Raw genomic sequence first — 26893 nt, 5'->3', positions numbered from 1 at the left:
AAAACCTCCCAAACCCCAGGAAATGTCTCAAAAGGGAACAAGGCAGGGTTGCACATCTTTACCATACTCTCAGACAGGACAACTTAGGGCAGCTCACTCCCCAGTGAGGAGCCTTTGCCACTGTGTTCTGTTAGGCATCAAGAAACCTCACCGAGAAAAGTCACTGAACCCATTTCAGCATTTGCTTTGCTTCCATCAATCACCAGATTCCATCAGATTGAAGAGTTTAAATGCACCATACTGTTCCCAAGCACAGAACGTTTTCCAGAAGGATGTCACCAAAGACAATAGGAAAGAAACCACAATAAGCAACACAAGTCAATCTTTATTGAAAACTGAAGTATTAATACATAACAATTCTTGTTACAATAAACGTGCTTTTAAGAATTTAAACTTGAGCTCATCTACTCATTGAATTGCATAAAAAATAAAAAAGTATGAATTTTCACAATTGAACTGGCTCAGAATGGAATCTCCACTCTTTGTGTTGATGCAATAGTTCAATGCAGGAGTGAGTGATGCCTTAAAACTTATTCTGGAAGACAACATTGACCTAAACTTAAAAAAAAAAAAAAGTACCAATACAACTGTTCCTAAGACAGTTTTAAAAAAAGTCATAAAAAGGAAACCTGTGTCTATTTCATAACAAACATGGAAAACTATTACTGGGGCCTCTTGTACTTCCATTGCATGCACTCACTTTTTTAGATCTTAAGACAGGAGGGCAGCCAATAATAGCATTACAATTAAAAAAACCCACTAACAAATCCCTTCTACTTAAAACAAGTCTGTACAGCAGCCAGCTAAAAAAGCTTTCCCAGTTTGCCTGCTAAGTGCCCAAAAGTCACAACCAGTTTAGAAAAGTCATGTTCATTTTCTTGATGTTGAAACTTCAGGGCCCATAAATTGCCTAGAGTACTTTTAAAAATCACAAATGGACCCTTACTACGTTTGAAGTTCAGATGTTTCAGTGTTATATGCAACCTGCACAAGAAAAGGTTTCTTGTCCCCAGATAAGCACTGTTCCTCTTCCCTCTCTTGTGCCTACAGGACACTCCTCACCTGCCCTCAGCACCCCGGGCAGAGGTGCTCCCAGCCTGCCCAGAGTCCCTGCTCCTTCCCAGCAGATGTGGGAACCAGCTCGACCCTGGGCCAGCCCTGGTGCACAAGCTGCCCAACCCTGCTGCAGGTGTTCCTGGCCCGTGGCATTTTACCTCCTCAGCGTGAGGGGCTCTGCAGGAAGCCTAGAGCTGATACAACACAGGATTAGAAACTGACACTTCTTAATGAGAACAACGTGAACAAGCGGAAATTGCCATGTCTTTTACAGCCTGCACAAAGCCTGGCCCACAGGGCTGAGGAGCCTGCCTGGACTGACACATGCTGGAGCAGGCTGGGGCAGAGCAGGGCTATTTCCTAAGGAGCACTGCACAAACATAGCCCAGGCAGCCACGGACCAGGCACAGCCACAGCATCTGTCCCGTCCCTCAAGCTCCAGCGGAAGCATCACTATTGCTCACGTTCCTAAGATGGGAGTTTTCACACACATGGTAGTCACCACTCCTGGCATGAGTTTGACCCTAGAGTTAGGTGGTGGTATCAGATTGCTGCGTTTACCTATTTGAGCAAAACCCAAATGAACAGTGTGGAACATTGTGCTGAAGCACTGGGGAGTGATTCCAAGTCAGTGCTCTTGCCTTACTACCCAAGGAGCAGTGAAGGCAGAACACTCCATGGAGAGCAGCCAATGCTGAGTACCCTGGTGCAGCTCTGTACCATCAGCTACCCTGACAACACTAACACACAGTGGTACTTACGGGTGGTGGTTTGCTTCTGCTGTTTGATTCGCTTTTTCAGTGGATGAAACAATACAAGGAAGAACTTCAACTAAAATAAAGGACTTTTTTCATCTACCACTGCATCTAAGCATTTACCTTGCATAGTACACTCAAAACGAAGCTTTCTTGAACAGCATTCCTGCATGTCTCCTAGAAACTCCAAACAGGAGAGGGTTACAACAAGCATAAGCAACATCTAGTAGTAAGTTGTCTCTTTTCCTTCCTAGTATTTAGTTAACCACCACCACACTGACTAGGGCTACGTGTTTTTGGTGCCAATTAGCCATTTTTCTTTTGCTGCTGCTACATTTAAAAGACATTTTCATCAGCTATTACTGACATAGGGAATACCTCGGTTTTTAAAAAATACTTTATCTAGACGCAACACCTGAAATTTGAATTAAAAAAAAATTCTTGGACTTCTCTTTGTTATTGCTGCAACAGTTATTTTCAGTTCCAGGTTTATAGTAGTACTTTTTTTTTTTAATCATATAAAGCTGCCATAAAAGTTTTTTTTCTTTTTTTAAAGAGAAGCTTGATCTGAAATGTCTCTACTGCACTAGCTCTCTTCATTTGCTGAGGAGCTCTAGTGCAAACACATACTGCGTTTTCATTTATAAAGGAATTCTAAATAGGGAATGTTATATAAAAAGCAGGAGAGAATGTTTCGTAAGACCCTCACTGTGTAAACGCCTATTTAATGATGTACAGTTTCCCCCACTGCAGTTTTATATCCATGCTTTCTACTATTTGCAACAAAATACCATTAAGATAGTTATATATACACATATTCCCCCCGTCCCCCTGCACTGTGCTTTTGGTTACTTTTCATAACAACTCCTGGAGACAAGCTCCAGCCTCCCAGTAGGATCAGAATCGCTCAGGACTGGAAGGTGCAGTACCTTTGAACAAGGTACAGTTTCTCCCTCCTGGATGAATCCCATAATGCAACTTAGAAAAAAAAGTGCTCAAGTAAGTGAGACTGCCTAAGTGTTATGGAATACTATACAGAGACCAATTCCAAGGTGACATTTAGGAATCTGAAGTTAGAGCAAATATATAGGAAGTTATATTAATTCCTAAACTATTTCTCTATTGCAGCATTCACGGAAGTTCTCTCCTAAGACCTTCAAAACTTTAGTTTATGGTGATGAGACAGGAGACAGCAAAACTTCCAGCTTGGCCCTCAGAGCTACTCCCCAACACAGCACTGCTCCAACCCTCAGCTCCTGGTTAAAACCACGCTCAGGACAAGCGCCCTGCATTGGTGCTCACTGTGCTCTGCCACACCTGACTAATCACAGCTGCAAATCTAACACAAATGGAATTGTTACACACACTTGAACAAAGCAGATTCAATTAAGTTTGTCTTGGATAATTTTCTGCTCCATATAAAAACATACGGAGATCCCTAAGCTGCAGTAAGTGCTCATGAGTAAGGTTGAAAGTACTTATTCCAACAACATAGTTATGGTCAAGGCATTAGAAATAAGGGGGCCATCCACTGACAGTGATTCATGCAAAATAAACCTAAACTTTATTAAAAAAAAAAAAAAAAAGGGTACAAAATACAGAGAGTGCTTACTGTAAAAAATAAAGTTACTGAAGGCTCTAACCACCAATGGGGTATGAAGGTACACAAGCCTTTCACCAGGGCAGAGTACTGGGATGGCAGCACTAAATCAGCACTGATGCTACCTCAAATCAGCTGCCAAACCTGTACAGGAGCAGAACACCCCAAAACAAAGCATAACTAAGATACACAACTTCAAAAAATTTAATTCTGAATGGAAGTTAACCTATGAGAACAAGACAGCCTGATACACCTTTGTGTAAATGCTTAAAAGGGAACAACATTTTATATCCATTTACTGCATAATTTATTGCAGGCAGAATGTATAAAAAAAAATTGCATCTTTCTGGAAATGTAAATCAAGCAGGTTTAAGAAGAACCTCGGTTTTAATGTGCAATATTCAAATTTAAAAATTTAAAATCTCCCCCACAATAATTTTGGTATACAAATGGGTTCCAAGGCTAGCCCTTTATCCCCACAGCATTTGCTTTGAGGTACTTTAAAAATTGAAGTTGCAAGAAAGAATATCACAAATGACTCATTGCAATGAAATGCTAATCTGCAGTCGAGTCTTATTTTACGTGCTTCCAAGTGCAATTTAGGAAGTAAAAAAAAGAAAATACTAAGAAAACACATCAAAAGGCTGTAACCGACAAATGGCTCCTACTTCATTTACAAATATTTTCATGAAAAAAAACCAAAATGAAACTGCTATTTAAACCCTCTATATTCTGGCAGCCCTACTACAGAGTATCCATAGTCCATACTGCAAGTAGATAATAAGGAAATTGTGTTAAAATGATTTGTTCCCCTTTAACATACTCATCAGGCACACAAGCTTTCCTCAGAATAACATGCAGCTGAACTCTGTTGCAGAAAGCCCTTGCACTTCTTAAGTTTCTGGAAAGCAAGCTGGATCAACTGCACATACGTTTTCAACTGACTACAACATTCTTCAGGAAAAACAGCATGAATTTGCTCAACTGAGAACTAAAAGGAAGTGTTTTTCTATCAGTCTGTGTGGCAGTCTCACTTTGACACATCTTGCATTATCTGAAAGACAGTACTGGTTAGAAATCTCCCCAGGACATGCTATTCATTATCCAGGTGATATCACCTCCTACTATTCCTAAGAGCCAGTTTTGCCTCAAGGAAGTCTGCCTTATTTACTGGCACACACAGCATTCATTACCTTTGTCATTTCATTCTGATCCTTAAGAACATCTGTATAACACTGATTTCATACAATGAAAATGAAAAGGTATGAAGTAAACTAATCGTGTGCGGGATTTCTACAGCTTGTCTGACTCATTTTCCAGTCACTCCAATTTATTAGCTGAATTTGAAAAGAACACATCGCTTAAATAAAAATATGCCCCTATTAAACTGGCAACTCCATCAACCTGAAACAGGCTGAAGCACTCATCTAATGTATGTTATGGTATTCTAGAAAGAAACTCACTTTCATGATTCTACCTTGTCAGACCCTGCATACATTACAACAGTGCATTAGTGATACAAGTTGTAAAATACTTTTCGGTTCCTTTGGATTTGCATATGATGGTTTTTGCATCAGTCACTGCAGGTAGATTGAGCAAGCTTTGTTTTTGTGTTTTAACATGCATTCAACTAGATATGGATCAGAATAAATTTATACTCCCTTTTTATCATTATAATTAGCTAAAAAATTGCAAGACAGTCCACAAAACAGGATTTGCTTTAAGACTAACTGCTGGAGTTCCAAGATGTAAGATATGCAGCACTGGAAAATCTTCAGTGATCAGGAATTAGTAGTGTTTAGCCGAGTGTTGAAAGCATTCAGAAGGAAAGTCCTGGTTGGAGGCATGAGGGCTTCAGCACCAACTTTTAAACCTCAATTTCTTGATTGCATATCTCCCATCTTTAAACCTACATTAAGAGGGGGGGAAAAGAGTGGGAAATACTCTCAATTAGGTGAAATGTTATTTGAGTGTGGCAGAACACACTAGCATTGCATGCACCACACTGATACACACATATATCAACAAATGTTAAGTGTTAAATAACGTTACCCTAGCACTTGTCCTGCCAGTTGACACATACAGCCCTCTGGGCTAACAGCACACTACATGGACTTGCTCTTGTCATGTCCAGTCCAGCTTTCTGTCATCACTACCATTGTGTTTAATGTAGAAGACGCAATATTAAGAAGGTATTTTGTGCTAAATTTAATTACCAGCAGTAATGAGTTTATTTCCAGCATAATTTTCACTTCTTATATTCATGTAATGTAAGACTCTTGGCTGAAATACTTCATGTGAAACAGTTCAGATCTGCAGACAGCTATGTAGCATCACAGCAAAATGAGAAATGGCTGCTACATTACTATCTCAAAGGGAATAGTCACCTGCAATCTCAGAACTCTGTACTTCTAACTGCTGAAACAGAAATCCTGAGAAAGTTAAAGTTAACTTTTGTCATAAACTAAATTGACTAAAAGTGAAAATTTCAAGTACAGTTGGTCTGACAAGTCATAGTTTCAAATGACGCTGTTTTCAACTTAAGCTAAAAATAGCCAAGCAAACAAGAAATCAAGTGGGTATCACAAAAACATTAGTCCTCGTGTCAGTTTGACACAGATTACACCCCCAAAATCCACCCCACTTTATAGCAGATTTCAAAATTAAACTCCTTTTCTTGAAATCCATGATCTAAATTTTGGCTCACACTAAAAATGCTTTTTCTATGCTGACTGCACGCAGTATGAACTGATACTTACCTGAAACAGAGTGAATATACAAATTATTTCAAGGTTATCTGTTTCAGCAGCTTGTGAGGAATACTCACCCTCTGAGCAAGGCAAAACACCTTGCCTACATATTTTGCCAATCACAGGTAAGACTACAAAGTCAAATACACTCATTCAGGAATCCCAGTACTGCTGAATTCAACAATGATTATAAAATACTGAATATATTTAATTCCAGATGTATTTTAATTAGGCCAACTTAAGGCTCATTCTTTCGTATTTGACAATCACACCTCATGAAATGATTCATGACTTGTGCAGATGCAGACCACTGAAGAAATCCCAGTAGGATTTTTGAGTATTCCTGCTCAACTGGAATACTGCAGAAGCACCCCCATTGCTTATCATCTGCAAAATGTCCCCAAAAGAACCTGCAATGCTGTTGTTTGTAAGAAAGATTAACTGCTTTCAATGTAACTTACACTGACTGCCAGGATGATCACCACTGTGGGGGCACATAACTATAGGTTGGTGTTCCTGGAGCCCGATATGTGGGCATAGTAACTGGATGAGGGGCTACTGGAGTTGGGGAATGAGTTGTCAACAAAGTACCTAGAATGAAGAGAACAGTTTTTCAGTAAGCAAAAATTCTAGTAGAGGAGAAAAAAAAAAAAGGGGGGGGGGGAGGGGGAGGGGAGAAAAAACAAGTTAATTTTAAAGACAGTTACAACTTGTTCATCTTCAAAGTTACCACTATCATTTTGCACTCCAGTCCCAATCTTCAAACCTTTAAGCAAGGGGCCCAGTGGATGTTTAGGCCAATGCATACAAAGATATTCATTACTCAAAAATAGCTCTAGCAGAAACCCTGCAACATAAGCAACTCTTCCCACAGCAGGCTTTACGTGCCATTAAGAATATTTGATGGTAGAGATAACTTGACTGATAATCAGAATAAGTTAGTTCTTGTTTGCACTATTACAGATAAGCTTTTTCTCCATGAATGAAGCTCTAATATTAGTTCAGTTTGTAACACCTAACTCCTCTAGTTTTGAGGTTTCTCAAATTAAATTGTAACTGACAGGACAGAAACCAGAATCTAGCAACAAACTTATGGCTCTTGTTTTTTCTATTTCTAAATTAGCATCCCTTGAGTGAAGGTGGACTTTTCTTTGTGAGTTAACATCCAGTGAGTAGCAAAGCATGGCACCCCCCTCAGCAAACACTCCAAGATGAAACTGAATCATTGGTTAAACATCATTCTCTCCAAAACACTACCACTAAAAGAGTTTGGCAATAGGAAGTAGACATCCCCAACCATTTCCCTGACACAGAGAACCTGCAGGTACTGCAAGCACATGAAGTGTTGTATCTCAAGACAAGGAAGGTCTGTGATACGAGGGGTGGGCCAAAACACTGCATTTTCCTCAGCTCTAAGAGGCTGCTGCTTTCAACTGGCTCAGAGAAATGCATTGGGAAGAGGAAGTCACACTTTTGACACTGGTATGACAAGATGCAAAGGGTGTAAGAGTACGTGATATTCTATACAGATATGAAGAAAAACTACTAAGTCTCATAATACCAACTCTGAAAAGAGGATGTGGTACCTCCATCCTTAGAGGAGATCAAGGTACTGCTGAATAAGAACAAACCCAGCTGGGCTCACTGAGAAGACACCGCACTGCACAAACTGCTAAACTGACATTTGTATGATTCTGTCAAGTACACCTGAGGCATCACATTTTGTAACGTAGCCGTGCTCCACCCCGGCCTCAAAGGAGAGCTCCACTGAGAAAAAGCAATGGTTGGAAGTGCACACACCTGCTGACATTGCCATAGTCGTCCCAGCCACCATCCCCATGGTGACCCCGTTCCCCCTGGGCGGAGGGATCGGAGCAGGATACATGGTTGCTGGCATTCCATTGGGCTGCACGACTGTGGTGTGGTGGATTACGTGGGGTGGTGCTGCATATAAAGGCTGTGTGTAATAAGTGCCTTGCTGTAGGAGAAAATAACAGTACATTAAGGAATTACAGTGTATCTGCTGGGGGAGATAAATGATATCTTCTTTCACAAATGTATCATAAAATAAAAGTATTACTCTAAAGATGCAATGAATTTATAGAGCAGAAGCCAAAACATGAATTTTAACTATTACAATTGTGTTTTACTCACAGTGTAACATTTTATCCCTTTTTAAGGCATTTAGAATAACAAAGCAGGGACCTCTGTAGATGCTGGCTGTACCTTCAACAATAAGGGCTCATTCATCATTCATTCTCTTCATTTTGATTCTTTTAGTATATTAATCCGTGACAGAATTCCTCATTCCTTCACAACTTTTTATTCAGTTGCTTTTAGTAAAATACCCCAATGTTTTTGGCAAATCCAAGTACACTAAGCAGACTGAATAAAACTTAAGTGCTTATTAATCCTCTTCAGCTACTGCTTACATGCCAGGTGAGTTTCCACTATGAAAAGGCAAACTTTCCCCAAAATATCACATTTATTGACGTCTCTTAATTCTACCCTTTCTAATAGTTTTCAACAGCTTCCCAAGCATGAGACTTGGTAAATCCCTGAAATCACAACAGAAACTCCATTAAAAAAATTGTGACCATTTTTGACAAAACAAAAATCAGGACATAGGTAGTTCTAGGATCCAGCATGTTTTGGTAACTACTGAATTTAGTGTCTCTTCAAAGACCGAACACGTTACCAGTAAGTGCTGAGTAACTGTCATGCAAGAGAGAGTGTAAAACTGCACACACACTAAACCACTGTATTAAGAATTCTTACTGTAGGTAGCTACAAATTCTCTCCATCCACAAAGAAACGAATGTGATGGAAAGTTGGAAGAGCTCACACAGCTATCACAGGGACCACACACAGTACTGCCCACAGAGGCATTCTGTGGCTCTGCCCACGGACCTGTGCATATGGGTTCTGCTGTGGGTAGGCACTTCGGACTGGGTACACAGCAGTCTGGTAGGGGTTCGGTGACGACGAGTACGGCGGCACTGCTCCACTGGTGGGTGAACAGGACACTTTGTATGGGGTGCCTGGCGTATAACCTGAAACAAAGGGAAATCAATCTGCATTAAAACGTGGCAAACACTCAGCAGCACGCTGCTTTCCAAAGTCAGGCACAACAATTTTCATATTTCCCAACTCCATAAGCTTCGTGTGAGTACTTCCTAAGTTAGTCCCAATATCCAAGCGTAAATTCTATCATTTACCTAATACTGGCAACAGTCTGGAAACAGTATTTGACTGTGTCAACTAACTTAACTGTGTACTTGCACAATTTACTTTTCAAGTCTATGGATATGGGGCAAAAAGTGCATTTTCATAATAACATCATTAAATACCAGGATTTGGCATATTAGGCAGCATCCCTACATAGGAGGACTTGGCACGTGTAAGTGTCAGTCAATTCTCCACACAACCCCAAATTGTACTGGCAAAACACCGTAGCAGTCAACTAACCTGCTGTAGGAGATGACACAGCACAAGAGTAAGAATTACAAAAGCCAGAATCATCTAAAATCCTCATGATGGATTCTTCAGAGAACAGTGACAAAATCTGCAACCCCCTACTTCAGCTTACTTTTATTTCTATTTATTTTCTGGCATTTTCTGAACTGCTAAAATAAACATGAAATGCTCTACCTTTAAAACACAAACACTGCAAAGTTCAGTGCAAGTGAAAATTAGACTTGGAAGGCACTTAAGATCCTTAATTCTTCTTTTTGAGTATTATATATGTAGACATATCCTTAAACATCACTTAAGAATTGTTTTTATACTTTACAGTAAGACTTCAGATGCCATCAGAAAGTGGTTGGCATTCCTGTTACAAGGCCCCCAAAATAAGTCTGCCCTGTAAATGTTTGAACTGTTGAATTTTTACAGGGATAAGTAGCAACTGCTGGCTCAGACCCTGCCCAAAGACAGCTTTTCCATAATTTCTCCAGCCCTCATCAGACAAGGTCTCAGGGTCAGAACAAGGGCTTGAAGAGGCATAGAGGAAATTGTGAGGTAGATTATATATATAATGTCTCTGTGTGTGCTATACTCCCAAGATTATTCTGTTGCCAGAGTGGGAATACAAACACCTCAGCAGCAGCATCCAACAGCAGTAACATTTAGGGTAGCAAACAACAGGCATGACCTAGTCTGGAGAAAGCACCAAGGCCCTTGCCTGTGCTGTTTTGAAAACATCTTAGATCTCATGCAGGTCTACCACACTAGGAGACACAACATCCACAGCTACAATTTGTAGTTAGTTGGAGTTGAACAAACTAGTACCAGGGCAGTGCAAGGCAGAAGAGACACTTGGTAATTACAGGAAAAAAATGAGACTATCAGAGTAAAGATTAGGTTGATTTTAAAAACTGTCTGGAATGGGCTGACTTCAATACAGAGAACAGATCTGAAGTTGCATAGCAGAGGGAACGCTGGCATTTGTGCTGTCAAAAATCAGCCTGTGCAAACAGCACCATGACACATGACCTTCATTCTTCTTGAAGAAGTCTGGGCTTCTGTTCAATTTCATTACACCCTTCAAACTAAAAGTTGTTTAGCTTACAAAGAAATAGTTTCACTGTTTCTTTTTAATAGAATTTATTACCTTTTAAAAAGCTGCACCGCAGCACTTACTCTGAACTCTTGCTTTTAGAGATCCTAAGTATTTCACAGATACAGCATGGTGAAGAAGTAACATCTATTAGTATGGGGAGCTAATTGTGGTGAAAACCCCAGCTACAAAATGCTGAACATGAAGAATCACTACAACCATGTCCTCAGTGAAGCCCACTCTCATTCTAAAAACCCACTGATACAGCTGCACAGGCTATTTCTCTTTCATTCTTGCAAAGTGGTAAATCTGCACAAGAGGTATTCTGTCTTCCCAATTATTTTTTTCCTCCCTTATATGGAGCAAAGACCTTAACAGTAAATTACAGGGTAAGTCAAAACCACAGTAATTTAAGACAGTTGCCTTTTAAAAGAGTACCCTTTCACAACAGCAGTGGCACAGCACATTCAAATGCTGCTGTGTAATATGAATTTACAAAAGCTTTAATTCTACAAACAAGAGGTTACATCAGAAAGGTTAAAAAAGATTTTAAAAATCCCAGCTTTTAGTACAAAGTACTCCAAGTTGTTATCTGCCTGAATTAGAGTTCTGTACATTTTGAACTTTTGTTCACAGCTTAAAGAGCAGCAAAAAATTAAAGCTATTCTTAAGTTCTGAAATAAAAGCTTACTTCCTATTCAACAACAAGAAAGACTAACAATACTAGTTTTTAAAAAAATTAATGACATTCAATGACAGTATACAATTTTTATTCATCTTTATTGCTTTTTCCTAGAAGTGAAAAAGTTCTTTCTTTGACTTTGCTATATAGCATGAGATATATTCCAAGATTAATCAATGCAAACTAATATTACAACATGATTAAGTCTAACAGATCAAGAATCTTCCCCAGATTTCCCATGATTAGTTTAATTGATTCCATGCAGCTTGGCCTCATCTTCCTGCAGCAGGATTTGCAAACTGCAACCTGTACTAAGACTGGAGCTACCTTTTGGTTACCTGATCCTAGAATCAAAGCCTACAGCTACTCCTCAGCACAGCTGCAGGATATATGCAGGGCAGCACAGAAGGCAGTGAAACTGAACTGCCTGATAGCAGTAAAGCCAATAATAAAAGCCCACACGGGGTTCTGCCTCCTGAGCTAAGAGCTCTACCCTGATGGGAACTGCTCTTCCTTGAACGTGGCTCTCGGAGTAAGTTCTGAAGCAATCCAGTGCAGATGCAAGCTGGCAGCCCCAGTTATGATACTGGCACAGTGGCAATACCTAGCCATGGGATAGATATTTTTTTTTTTAGTTCCTGGAACTTACAACATTAATCTGTTTCCTTACCTTAAATACAAGGCCAAAGACAAGACAAAGTCTGAGTCTGTACTCACTCTGCCTCCAAGCAGCAAAACTGAACAGTGATGCAAGTTGTACCAACCCACAGAGTTCCAAGGAAAGCTACACACTTCTAACAGGTTCTGCAGGCACACATTTTAGATGAGTCTCACCTCAGTAATTGCTGCCACACCCTTAAGAGTCTCCAGGTAGTTAAAGTCCATCCTTTATGAACACTGAACTTCAATACCAAGCAAGCTTCCACAACATAAGCTTCCCAATTTCAAGCAGTATCCTTTCCTATTACCATAAATTAAACAAGGGCATTCACAGACAGACTTGGTTCTGAGGATACCCAGCTCTACATTACCAAATCAATGTAAGGAGTTCCTTCCTATACAAAATAACCATGGGGAGAATACTGTTGTATCAGGTGCATGTTCCTGCTTTAAGTGGAAATTAAATGCTACCAGTCTCTGTTTTGTTTCAACTATAAGCACATTAAAATCATGTTCTATTTGGGAAAACAGAACTACACAAAAATAACTTTGATGAAGGCCTTGTTTTCCATATCTGTTTTTCCACCTCCCTTTTCCTAGGCTCATCCCATTCCCTTTCTTAAATAACACCCATGTAAGTGCAGTTATGTAAGTCCTTCCCCTGTATCCACAATGCTCAATCAGTTCTACCCAGCAACCAGGCTTTCCAGACCATCAGCTTGTGCAAGACAATTTTAAGGGCAGAGAGAAGCCAGCAAGCTGAACTTGCAAAGATACGATTTAAGAGAGGGATGAAAAGAATAATTTTGAGGATAACAGACAGAAGAAAAAACAGGAATCTGGAAATGACCAGTAGGATGCAAAGCAAGCAGAACCATTAAGGAAGCAGTGAAGGGAAAAGTAATGCAAACCTCAAAGATCATCTGGAAATACAGAAACAACAGCTAAAACCTCAGCTGTTCCCTTCTTGGAAGGTGCATGCAGTATGACTTAAGATAATGATAACTTTAATTTATCAGATGATTCCTTGCAGGTCACATTCAAGATAACATAAAACTTATCCCACAGTACAAGTGTTATTATAAGCCCCTACAGCTTTTCCTCATTCTTGCTTCTAACCACTTGCAAATGTCAGGTTCTTGCTCTGACATCCCAATTCCACATACCTGTTTGGAAGGTAGGATTTGCTCCAGGATACATATTAGGGGAATAGGCAGGAGCAGCCGCTGCATAGCCCATGGGGAAGCCAGCTAGAAGAAAGAACACACCAAAGTTATTTTCTAGATTGACTTTACTCTCAAAGTTCTCACTGCACATGCTTTACCTGAGGCAAGCAAACAGACACAATCACAGCTCCTCAAACAGAACAGGGCAATCCCCTTCTCCCAAGCCCCCTGAAGATGAATGCTAAGTGAAGGGAACAGCTATGGTTTCACAAGTCCACTCTCTCTCACACCCCTCTTTCAGTGATCTCCATTGGACAAGTAATTGTTAAGTCAGTTGGAAAACAAAGTTTTGTGTAACTGTCCTGCACTCTTCCCCCTGGGGAGATGCACATTTAGCACTGATCTGAACGGACTTTTTCACATAAATAAATCCCTAAAAGTTAGAGTGACTCTGACTCTCCAGATCAGAGATATCTCAAGTAAAAACTACAAAGCAGTAATAGTCCAAACTGCTTGCTGAATTTGACACATATTTGCTACTACACTTGGTATCAAACAAGCTCCCCAGTTTCAGACATACACAGTGACAACAGTAACAAGTGATTCACAAAGGTACTGGCAAAATTACAGTGAAACACTTCCACACCAGAGAACACTGTGATATACTCCAGTGTAAGGCACAACACAGCATTTGCAAAAGCTACTTACTTAAAAGACATGAAGCTTGTTTAGATTTACTAAGTGAAGTTTCTGAATTAACAATAGCTATTAGTTTTCCCAAGAACCTATTTACATTATTCAAATCTGTAAAACCAAGTGATGTCTGTATTCAGAAAGATAGTTACTACCACATTCTGCTCTCTACATAGAAAGATTTCAGCTTCTTCAGATAAAAGGCAATTAATATTTGCATATCCACTGTCAGACTCCGAGCTTAGTTTTAAATTGCTGTTCAAATCTGAAGGGCTTTTATTTCACTATGAATCCCAGAGTCCTCAGCAATTACTCCCAACAATAAGAATTACTTAGCTCAGGACTATATATGCTAACCTAGTTTTGTAAAGCACTCTGTAAACATATCAAGTGACATACACTTGGCACTACTATTAGGTGGTCAGCATGGATAAGACTAAGAAAAGCATTAGGCTTAGAAATCAAAGTTAAAAATAACATATCCAAGTCGTAACAACTTTTCAGAGTGTAAATAGCTCTTCAGTTTTCAAACTCACAAGCTGCTGGTGGAAAGCTTTAGTACAGATTTTCCTTACTCAAACACACTACACATCTGCAACAGTGTATGTGGGAAACATTTTCAGTCCTTTCTTTCTTCCTTCACAGCTTCAGCTGCACTGTGGACCACTGAGCTACTCAAGAAACAGGTCATTTGTGAAAAATGTAACTACAACAAGCAGCAGTTTTAGCTTCTACAAGGAACTTCCATCCATATGAGAACATTTGAATATTGATTACTTGCTGCTGTAAAACTATCCAACAGCCTGAAATAGGTGTAGTATAATATAAACAGTTATTAAATATGTAACAGCTTTAGAAACACATTGCCTTCAATAACGCATTCCACCTACTGCTGTGTTCCTCACTTTCTATTACCATGCAACCCATGTGAATGCAATGATTCTGAGTGGAGAATCTGCAGCTTTTAAATTAGGAGAAGCAAAGAAGGGGGACTTAGTCATGCAACATTTTTAAAAAAAATCCTAAAATGCAAGTCTACTTTTCATTTTAGAGAATGTGCTTTGTATTCATCCCACAATCTTAAAGCCTGGACCAGGCAGCTCAGCAAACTATCTAATGGTGTAACACATTATTGACTAAGCTGAATTTAAGGGTCACAGTGGTGTGAACTGACCAACTAACTGCTGTGAGGGAGAATTCTAAGTAACCACATTGTAGCGTGACACTTAAGGCACTTCTGTAACAATTCTATTTCAATTCCATATATTTTAGTTATGCAGACTGGCAAATATAAAGCACTTCCATAATTTAATTTATAGTCTAGTATTTATAATAGTAGAATAAAAGATAAGAGACTGAGATGTTGTTTAAACTGCTATTTCTTAATCTACAATAGTATTTTTTCCTAAATAAAGGTACAATTTTGTTTAGTATAGACAAGAGCCTTGATGCAATATGTAGATTCTTATAAGTACAAATGAAAACCTGGTTAATATAAATCTGGGTTTAGAAAATAAACAGAGCTAAAGATATGAAGTTATATTCAAATAATCCATAATAATCTTTATCTAAAGCAAAAGAAAAGCAATCTATTACAAATATAGAAATAACTGTCCCATGCATTTTATTAATTAGTAAGCCTCTGCTGCTTGCCTTATTATAAGATTACTACAGCCTTTATAACTCAGTTACAGAGAGTAAAACCGTCCTGCAGAACTTATGGTTACATAGTGTCAGCTTTACAATTTATTACTGCACCATTCCAGTCATTCAATAGACTTAAAAACATTTCAACACATTTTGTGTTTTCCCTTACAAATACTGCAGAAATCAAGAAATTAGTTGATTACATTAGTTGAGTACATTAGTTTGAGAAACATGAAAAGCAAAAATTTAAATTAAAATGCTTTTGAGACAATCAAGCCAATAAAGAGAATTCATTTATGCACCACTATTTAGAAGGAAGAACAGAGAAAAATAGAGCAGGAAAACAGGAACTCTAGTGCATTATCCAAGGTGAAAAACAGATTTAAGAATGGTAAATATCAGTAAGAAAATATAGTACAGCTACCAAGAATATAAACAGTAACAGCACAGAGTAATTTCTGCCTCCCAACACAGACACCAACTAAATCACCAAACAGCCACCCTGTAAAAGCTAAAGAAGTTTAACTTCTTATGAAATACAAAACAGAGCAGAAAAGACCCTCCAGCCTCTCCCAGGATGGAAACTCCCTAATCTCAGAGATAACAGAAAAAAAAGGCAGCATCAAGACATGCTGCTTGAAATGTCTCCCAGAGGCACACAGGCTTCTCTTCAGCCCTCCTGGAAAGTTCTGTGCAAATCTAATTTTGCCTCATCCAACTTTTAGACTATGGAGACATCAGAAATGAAGCCTCCTTGCACACACACTAGGAGATGAGAGGGAAAAAACCCAAAACCTCATGAGAAACTTTAAGTCAACGAGAAACAGATAAAACAAGAAATTAAATGTATTTCCATTTCAAAAACATTTTTGGCCATTTTCTCGGTCCCACCTTTGATGCCATGCTTAGGGCAGTCAGAGAACACATAGCATGAACAAGAATTAGAGAATAGAAAGGTTAACAGTGCCAGTCAACTGGCAGCAGAAATAGATTGCCTCCTCTTCTTGCAGGGCGTAATTATTAGAGCTCCTAAAATAAGCTGCATTGGAAGAGATACTGAAGTTAGAAATATAACAGAAGAAATAACATCACTCTTGAAATGTCATTTTTTAAATTTAAAAGCATCCTCATCCCAATCCCAAAACAGATTTACATGAAGGCATTCCTAAGTGACTATTTCTTCTTGATCATAAGCAAAGAGCGTTGTAACTGAAATTCGTTAGAAAATAGAGTTGCTTACCTGGATAACCAATTCCTTTGGCATTTGCATAGGGAACCCCAGAAGATCCAGGGCTATACACAGGATTCATGATTTCAGTAACTGAATCAGGAAATAAAGAAAAAGAAAACCAGTATTTACTTAAGTATAAGGAAGTTTGAAACCTCAACAATTAACATGGAACTGGAAACTGAAGAAACATATTGGAAGAAAAAGTAACAAAGGAAAAAGCAGCAATTGCACTACTTCTCAATATTAAAGCTGTAGCTACAGGCAGGAAATAATCACTGCAGGAATAAGTTTCAAAGCATCCCAAGCCTCAATCAGCTAGAGAATGTCTCAGGAATGAAACATTCCCTGTTGCGGAGCACACTTTCAAAACATTTCCATTGCCCAGAGCTCCCCCCATGGCGCACAGATCCATAACCCACTGCAGGAGTTCTCATGTGTTGGACTTCTCCCCTCATGCCACCTATCAATCACTCAGCAGCTCTCTACCATCTATCAATCTTGCTTTCTTTCCATTTCTTTCTTGAAGCCTCTAGCCAAGGGATGCAAATACTTACGGTCTATTCCTACTGGCATTTTAAGCCTGGCATTCCAGTCCATTACCAGCACTAAATTATCATTATTACTACAGAAGCAAGTGGCAAAAGACTCTGTGCATTGAGACAGCTAGCCCACATTTCTTCCTTTGTTTACTTACTGCCAAGTTCTTCAGAGCCTATGACAAGCCGACAGTCATGTCCAGTCATTTCTGAATGATGCATTCACACAAAACCCAGGCTCCTACAGCCAGCATCACCCACACGAAGAGAACCAAATCCCGTTTTAGAAAGAACCTTGTATGTAAACACCAAGGAAAATAAAATTGCATTGGAGATGCTTCTCAAGTGCCTCATACAGGAATACTGTTTGCAACTACTATTTCAGAATTTTAGAAAAAAAAATCCACATATTTAAAGCTCAGTATTGCCAATCATGTGACTTTCTGCATATATATATATATATACACACACACACAGAGATTTACCACTTCACAAGGGAGGTTTATGTTGGATATTTGAAAAAGGTTCTTCCCCCAGAGGGTGGCTGGGCACTGGGCACTGAACAGGCTCCCCAGGGCAGTGCTCACAGCACCAAGCCTGACAGCTCAAGGAGTGTTTGGACAATGCTCTCAGGACATGGTGGAAATCTTGGGTTGTCCTGTGCAGGGCCAGGAACTGGACTGATTATCCCTGTGGGTCCTTTCCAACTCAGGACACTCTATGATTCTTCCTGCAAGCACCCAAGACAGAAGGGCAGCCTATGAAACCAGACTTTCTTATTAACTGCTAATAGCTGACACTTGAGCTACTTCTCGAGATGCTATCTTACTTCAACCAACAGGGTGTTAAGCAGTTTAACAGAGTTTAATGAAATTTTGTAAATAAAGTTTATGAAACAAGGAAGTATAATTACACATGCAGTACCTTAGTTACAGAATATGTTATGGCAGGAATCCAAGTGGAGTTTATCAGTATAGCTGCACTGATAAACCTGCATTAAGAGACTCTGTAAAGCATAAATAATTTGCTTTTAAAGGAACACTAAAAGCAGCTCTGTGCCAAGAGAATTAGCAGCACCTAGTACACAACAGATATAAAACAGCCATTTGTGCAAAATTAGGAATCACTAAGTGCTGTCAGAAAGTTTATTATCAGGTTTCACAACACACTCAAAGTCAATATAAGAGAATTACAAGATTCACCAGTTTCTCGGGCTTCCTCCCCTCTCTTTCCAATAACATTAACTTACATAGAATTACTGTTTCTTTCAGATTCATACTTGATTACACATCAAGAAAATAGAATCCACTGAGTTAAAAACAAAACAACCTGCCATTTACATCACTTAGTATGAATAAAGTTCCCCAGAGCAGCACGTTTAAAACACCTGACCCACATCAAGCACTGTTTGAAACAAATCTCTTTGAAAATGTTCTACAGCAAGCTATACTTCAAGTCTAAAGTGCTATATTCCACTGGAGTCCTGTGGAGTTTTAGCAGCATTAACTCTTCTGTGCCATAATCAACAGGTGTATTTTGCTGGACCAGCATTTTCTTTTAGCAAGGCTGCTCTTTTCTCCCATACTTTCCTCAGTGTATCCTTCTCTCTTAGCTATGACTCTCACTTGAAAGCTTTCAGTCTGTTCCCTTAGTACCTCCCTGCATTTTCTTCTCATGTGCATTTCTGCTCCTCCTTCAATGTCGATTTTGTTACATTTTGTCTCTAAATTTACAAAATCCTTAGGGGCTCAAGCTTCACTTTGGTTTCAGCATTTCCCAGTTACGGGGTAAAAGTCTTAAGGAGATGGATAAACCTTTCCACTCAAATAACACAGCGCTCTCTCACACTCTCATATCCTACAAATGTGCTGCTCCTCCTTGCAGTCTCTACAGCAATAAGGAGAAAAAACTCTGGAACCTTCTCACCATTCTGAATGGCAGTGAAAAAAAAGGACTGTCAGGTGGCAAATCAGCAAGGGCCTTCTGTGAACATTTAGGCAAAATACACAAAAACCCCAACTATTAGAAATATTAGTAGACAATGACTGCAGAACCACACATGGACATACACTATGGGAGATGCCTTAAAGAGAAGCCACAAAAAATGAAGAGGTAGAGAAAACGGATAGAAAATGTCAGACAACTCAGACTCTATCTCAAAGGAAGTACACACTGAGAGAGAGGAACTCCACTTAACTAAGGGGAAAAAAAAATCCTATGGCACTGGTAGCCTCAAGCTGTTCACTTCTACTTCAAATGAATCCATGCTTCCAACTTCACATGTGTACACACACACAAATTAATTCAACTTTGGTGGGACAGGTATGTACTTTCACCACTCCTGCTTTCACTGCTGACAGACAAGTCAGAGCCACCAGCCTACACAAAGTGCTTACAGTCTGTAACACAGACAAAATGCCAGACCACTTCTAATTAAAAATAATTATTTTCAGGTCTTCTCTGAAGGACCCAACATGTGTAAGTATAATTACATAGTATTACCCAGTGGTTGCAATCATCCCATTCTTACCATAATTTTACTTGGAAGGGCATCTGTTATACTGAGATGTGGAACCTTGCAGTCCACTTCCCTGGAATGCTTCAAGTCCACATCAAACACTAGGGAGGACTGGTATAAAGCAAACTCAAAGAATCAGTGTCTTTCAACTGCTTTGTTGGCATTCCCTCCAAAGCATTCTCATGTTAATGAATATGCAAATAAGTGTCTACAGTGCATCATCTGTATATAAATTGCACAGAGCTAACTGTATATGAATTACTCTTTCAGCTGAAATGAAGGCAATCATACTTATTAAAGATGCTCTGATTAAAGACTGCACAAGGATGCTGGGAAGTGCAAACCTTCACCTTTCACTCTTGCCAAAGCCCGGCAATCAAACTCAGTTTTCATCAGGCCTGTTAGATCTCATCTAACCAGGACAACTATCCTCCTCTTAAATCCACATTTTGGGAAGCTGAGCACAAAGGCCAACCACTAATGCTGATGCTCTAGCACTCCCAATTGGATCTGCTTTGCACACAGACTTTCCTGCTACACTCGGAACAAGCATGTTTCTAGGAAACTCTGCTTTTAAAAATAATTTCACAGAGATTAATGTAAAAACCCACAGATCAATGCAAACACTGAAAGACAAACTGCACGTTCCTTTGCAACACATGTATTTTCTTACTCCTCATTTTCAAAGTTGTGCAGAAACACCACCAGAGTAAGATCTACCGAATGCCACTTTGCACTCATTTTATGACAATTCCATCACAAGAGTTGGGGAAAAATCTCCAATTACCTTGGCTAAAGCACTCTACTGTGGTCCACTAACATCTTCCTTCTTGAATCTTAGGCAGACTCACACTAAGTCATTTCAGTGTTTAACATCTATCCATTCTGGAACACTTTCAGAATTTCATTTGCTATGAAATTGTACAAATGACCCAGTTTCCACTACTAAGTTACCATCTCAATAACATTCTACATTTTACCCATTTGACTTCTAGTCAAAGCATAATACAAGTAAAATACATAAGTGCCTGGTAGCTTGTAATGTAAAAGAAGTAATTTCCACTGCTAAGTAACAAAGAAAACAGTTCATGACACTTCAGCTCTTCAAATAACTGACAATTAAAGTCTCAGTTACATTATGTTCTGTTAAAACTTCAGCCACCAAACACGCCATTTGATGCAAATCCAAGGCCAAATAACAGGCACTTTTCTCACCATTAGTTTAAAAAAGTGGGCTCATAAAGCCCAAGACAAGGCATCCCATGCTGTACTGGTATTAGCAGCTAGTACTTAATTTCTTCCATCCATCCAAGACCTCAAAAAAGGTCACTGAGTTTTCCCAGGAAGGAGGTACTTGCCCTGTTCAGGCTAGGGCAGGGGTTTATTGGTAGCCCATGACTGCAGGCAGCTGGAATCAATGCTCACACAGAACTGTTGTGCAGCTGGCAAGCAATCCCTGCACTGGGACCCCTCACTAGGCTACATCAGCTAAGCTGGTTGCCAGGATTCTGGGGTCTGTTGGAGGATTTTTGGATAAAGAATTGCTAGTTTTCCACCTATCAGCTTGAGAGAACTGAGACACATCCCCAAACGGCCAAGACTAGTTCCAGGGCATGGAAGGGAGCAGGACTGGACAGTGACAGGACAGACTGAGGCTGCAGAACCACAGCCTAGAAAAGGACAGCTAACAACTTTGCTCGAAGTTCACACATAAAGTAAACTACAAAGCTGGAACTATCATCACCAATCAAGTCTTCCTCCCTGCTTGAGCTACAAGATGCTGTCATAGAGAAAGAATAAGATACCTCAAAGCACTCTTCTATGTTTTGTGTGCATGCATTCTTTTTTCCGAAGACTAAAAAAGGAATGGAGCAGTTTAGACTCTCCAATCTATTAAATTAATAATTTAATGTAAGACTGAATACAACTCTCCCCTGTAAGCCTGTTCTACCAAGGGTGTGTTAGGATTTTTTTGCTGTGTAAAATACACATACAGTAGCACCAACACCACTTGTACTCAGTATCTGTAAGGACAGAGACAACATGACTATATAGGAAAGACTCAGCAGTTCTGTATATCATTCACAAAAAGAAAACCTACACAAAAAATTTAATACTAAGCTCCTGCTTGTGATCCAGTTTCATTTGTACATTGTGGCTTTGCTCTAGTCTTCATAATGTCCCAGAATATTACTGAAACCTTTTTTCTTCAAAAAAACCCTTCTAACTTATGAAAACATTAAACAAACTGCCCAGCATTTCTCAACATCTACAATTTCTGTTGTTGCTATGGCACAAGGGGATAGAAGTTGCCAGCTCCAATCCCCGCATCTCCTGTGTAACTTTGAATTTGTATATATTCTCATCTCAAACAAGTCCTCAAAACATCAAGTCCTTACTGTAAGGATCACAGAAGCCAGTCTACTGCCAAATTTAGGGGAAGTTACCCAACTATGAGAAACAGAGGAAAAAAAGCAAATTGGAAGAATGTAACTTCACTACATGAAGGAATTGTATCTAGAACTTTTTAGTTAAACCCCAGAGCTGTGCTTCTTCCTAAAATCCTATAAAGCCTTTTTTCATTAAATTAATTTTCAGTTTATTCCCTATTACTTTCTGAAATAACATGAAACTGTCACAAACCACAACAAACACAGGATTTCCAAAAGCCTCCTAAGCCCTCCTCCTTTCTAACCTCAGAGTTAAAGTGTGTGATTACCACCCCAAACGCGCAGGGAAAGGGTGCGTTCTATGAGCGTGGAAGTTTTATGACACTGACAATTACACATCTTGCAGCAAAATCACATCAGAGCAGACAGAAAGTCTGGTCACAGGAGGTAACACTCACACTGCGATTCAACATTCACAAACAAATCAAGTCCAGCTTTTCTGCCCCTGAGAGCTGAGTGTCTGCCCTCACTGAATCCCTGACTTCTTACGTTTCTCAGAGCACTAATTTCACCATTTGGCTGGTGTTTATACGGCTCCAAACGATGTAGAAAAGCACCGCGAGCCCGTTTGTACCTTTTGCCTTCCTGCCTCGCAAGACACCACCGAGGACTGAGATTCGATTGCCGCCTGCAGCTCACAAAGGTACGGGGTAGACCGCACACACGGGCCCCCAAGCCGCTTTCGCACGCAGCTGCAGCCACTGATGCTGCTGATTGGGGAATCCAGCCGGCCGGAGCCCTCATGACGACAGCCTCGATTTTTACCAAGTTCCCACCCGGACGATGCTGCGCTGCCATCAGTGACCAGCAGCGCCGTGCCCCGAGCACGCCCCGCTCGGCGCGGGGACCCGCGCTCCGGGCACACAGCGAGCGCCGCGGGGGCCGAGGCGCGGGAGGCCGCGGGCCCTGCGCAGGGCGCCGGCAGCGGGGCCGCCGCAGGTACCTGTTACGGCCGGAGCCGCGCGGCCCCAGGCGGCGCCGCAAGTTCCCCTCCGCCGGCCGGGCCGCAGCGCCGCGGGGCCGGGGCCCGCGGCCCGCACCTGTCCCGGGATGGCGGAGCGGGGCCGGCCCGGATGGCGGCGGGCCCGGCGTCCCTCCCTGCCTCCCCCCGCGGCCCCGGGCGCGCCCGGCCCGCACTCACCGTGAGCGGCGGCGCTGCGTGCGGGCGGCGCGGCGGGCGCTGGCTGCGGCCGTGCGTGCGTGTGCCCGCGCCTGCGTGCGGAGGTGCGCGCCTGTGCGTGGGTGCGTGCGCGGCCCCGCGGGCACGGGACGGGACGGGAGGGGGCAGCCGCTCCGCGCCGGCCGCACCGCACAACTGCGCACCGACCGCCGTGACGTCACTTCCGCCCTGCCGGGGAGGGGGGAGGTCACGTGCGCGGAAGGCCGGGGGCACGTGACCGCGCTGGCCAGCGGCCATGGCGGGCGGGGTCAGCGGCGGCCCGGCCCCCGGCCCGGGGCCAGCGTCGGCCGCGGCTGGCACTGCGGGAGCTGGAGGGGGCTTACTGCTGCGGGAATCTCCGCAGTCAGTGCGCCCACCCTGATAAAGAGGAATATTCCGCTGAAATAGATCAGTGGAGTGTTTTAACTACACGTTTCAGGATCTCAGCAAGGCTGCTCCCCGCCTTGATGGGCTTTGGCCTGCTGCATAATTCCATTAAACCACTTGCCAGCACAGCTCGCTGTCACTTTTCGCAGCATTAGTTTCAGATGTATAATGCAGACTAATTGCCATGTGGAAAAACAGCTTACGGTGCAGAAACTGAGGCTGTCTAACACAATTCTGGAAGTTCCATCTAGTTTTCACATCTATTTTTTGAAAGAAAAATCCTACTTCCATGGAAACCTCTCCCAGGTCCTATGACAAACATGTTTTGGAAACTAAAGAACTTTTAACCCACTTCTTTCGGGGTGGTGCAGTCCCCCTCCTGGAAGGATTAGGGGCCCTCTGCCAGCCTGGCACACGAGCTGAGGAAAGAGCGGCGGAGCCGGGAGTGTGAACTGCAACTTCGGCAAGAGATGGATGGATTACACAGCGCCTCCGAGAGTGCCAGTACCCTAGGAAGGCAGTCCCGCGACTGTGGGAACACCTCCGGAAAATCTCTGCTTTCCCAATCGTTTTTGTTTGCTCAGCAGGCAAACCCAGGAAACTTTTCGAGACATTTGAACTGTACTAAACTATGTACAAAACTGAAACAGAAGAGCACAGCAAATTAAAACAGATATGATTTATAAGAGAGCTTTCTAATTCTCCATCCTCCAACTGATGGAGGCAAGCCAACCCTACAACTCTTACAGCTGCCTAGCTCTGTCAAGGTCATTATTTGATCCTTGGACAAAACACTCAGAACTCCCATCTCAAGAGATCTGGAATTGACCTTCTGAGAAAGCACTGAGTACCTGCTGAGGACAGGGCAAGGCAGCACTGTGTGGCAGGAGAATTTAGCCCAGAGCCTGTGGGCATTACTGAACATGCAGCAAAAGAGACCCAAGTGGCAGCCGTGCAGGATTCATACTGCTGGTCCTCAAAACCACACACGTGGAGCTACACACTTGTGGCAAAGGCCCAAGCCAAGCCAACACTTACACTGCCCAACAATTGCAAAGGAAACATAACTTTGTAACATCTGGACAGAGAGCATTTGTCCTGAAAAGTCAGTACAAACAGCACCACTGTCTGTGGGCTGTTCCTGATGGGCACCTCAACCAACACTACCAGAGCGTGGGCTGCTGGCAGGACAGCAAATACATTATTGATTGCTCCTGGGTTGCACAAGAATGCAGAAACCAAAGAGAGTCATACTGGCATCAAACACAGACGAGTGGTGAGAGGCAAGAGGTGAATGGCCCAGTGTCCTGTCCCTGGTGAGACCTGCTGATGTAGCAAACGGCCAGCCCAGGTAGACAAATGTGGATAAACCAACATCTCCTCCAATCCCAAAGGGACAACAATGAAAGATACCAGATCAGCCTTTGCTTACAGAAGGTCCCCAGTACAACCAGTGGAGCCCTGACCAGCACACAGCCCACACAGATGAGCCTGGCATCCAGAGGGATGTTACACCCCTGAGGTTACAGGAGGTCTTAGAAATGAGGTGAGCTCAGGTTTCACTGATGTTTCCCTCACTTAGGGGGGTGTGCAATACCATTGACACCCTCACGAGTTATCCCACTGTGCATTACTATTAAAACCACAGGGGTGCTAGTCTTTATGCCAGACAGAATTCTGCAAACTATTGTAAGTTCAACTGTAAGTTCAAACTTGTCTCCTGGTGTAATTCTGTACATCATGGCAGAAAATATTCCAGCCCAAACACAAATCTGATACCAAAGAGATGACAAAGCAACAATCTGAACTCTTACATCCTGGCAGCACATACAGAAGACAATCTCTGTCTGGTTTGTGCAATTATTAGTCTCATTTGTTACCTATAGATCAACTGTATGGTGCACAACCCCTGTCAACTAGTCAAATACATATAAATGTGGCTGGAAAAAAATTACAGTACAATGGATATTATTTTTAAAAACTAATAAAACTGAAGATCATCTGATATCTCCCTTGTGCAGTGTCATAGTTTCAGTAGTAAAATGTAGACATGATAATGTTCTCTGTAGGAGAAATGCAAATTGATTCTCAGCTTGCTGACATGTATGACAGGTAGGACAGCTTGCTCTTTTCTAATTATCCTCAAATGTCTCCCTCTCATAGTAATACACTTGCCAGAAATGTGAGCTGACATTCATCCCTCATGCTGGTCACTCGCAGAGGAATACTGCAATTAATGGCAGCTACAGTACGAGAAGGATGGTACCGTTAGTGTCTCAGCAGGAATGAGCATGATGGGGACTTAGAATTACCGTGTCCAGCACTACCATGCAACTCATCTCTGGGTGTGGTTTGTTTGGGTAAGAGGAGAGAGACCTGTCTGGGGGATGGGAGGTCATTGCTGCTGTAATGGCACCAAAAAACTGCTTTAGACCCTGCAGTCTATCTGTTGGAGGGGACTCAATTTGTAGTAATAAGGATGTGAAAACAAAGGCACTGCAGGGAATGATACCATCTACAATGAGATGATACTTGCTGCAAAATTATTTCCTGTGTTTGGTGGGATGTTCCATAATATTTGAAGCCCCCAACACCCCACCCCCCACTATTCTGCATTGCTAAGAATTTCCTCTGCTATTGTCTGTCTCACTTGGAATTGCTTGGACTGCTTTGGAAACCTGTGCATCTCCAGTCCCCTCGGGGGTGCCTGAAGAGGCAGATCACTGCCTTGGATCTGTTCACCCGGTGCCAATAGAACCTACTGCACTACTCTGAGATTTTTATCCAGGTAACAGTCTTGTGTGAAACAAATGGAGAATTGCTTACTGTCTTCTTAATACTTTGTGTGGTGTTTTTTGGTGGTTTTGAATTGTACTGTCAGTGTATTTTAAACCCATGATACAAATTCTAAAGGAAAGCAAAACTTGCTGGCCTGCAATTAAGAATATGCAATGGAGATGTGTAGGGGGTCATGTTAATCCAGGATATATTTTCATTGCTTGTTTATATTGTTCAGCACTCTCAAATAGCCCTGTATTTAAAAAA

At 41.4% G+C, this 26893-nt stretch overlaps 1 protein-coding gene across 24 annotated transcripts in view; it reads right to left on the bottom strand.

Annotated features, from left to right (window-relative positions):
- Positions 1-305: 305 nt before the first annotated feature.
- Positions 306-26893, bottom strand: part of FAM168B (family with sequence similarity 168 member B) — a 528280-nt gene continuing 501692 nt past the window's right edge. For 20 of the 24 annotated variants that reach the window (XM_069024330.1, XM_069024319.1, XM_069024321.1 and 17 more), the window contains 6 exons: positions 16808-16888; positions 13228-13311; positions 9072-9214; positions 7962-8139; positions 6623-6752; positions 306-5320 (listed from right to left, as the gene is read on the bottom strand). In XM_069024330.1, the coding sequence (XP_068880431.1) occupies positions 6640-6752; positions 7962-8139; positions 9072-9214; positions 13228-13311; positions 16808-16888 (599 nt within the window). In that variant the 3' untranslated portion in view covers positions 306-5320; positions 6623-6639. Of the gene's footprint in view, positions 5321-6622; positions 6753-7961; positions 8140-9071; positions 9215-13227; positions 13312-16807; positions 16889-17492; positions 17629-17819; positions 18065-22876; positions 23242-23443; positions 23643-26893 lie in introns of those variants that run through there. The other 4 variants (XM_069024337.1, XM_069024338.1, XM_069024341.1 and 1 more) reach the window with 4 other exon arrangements.

This window comes from Aphelocoma coerulescens, chromosome 9 (assembly GCF_041296385.1).
Source record: "Aphelocoma coerulescens isolate FSJ_1873_10779 chromosome 9, UR_Acoe_1.0, whole genome shotgun sequence".
NCBI classification, from domain to species: Eukaryota; Metazoa; Chordata; class Aves; order Passeriformes; family Corvidae; genus Aphelocoma; species Aphelocoma coerulescens.
Note: the sequence above shows the minus strand (reverse complement) of the source record. Positions and strands in the feature narration are given on the sequence as shown.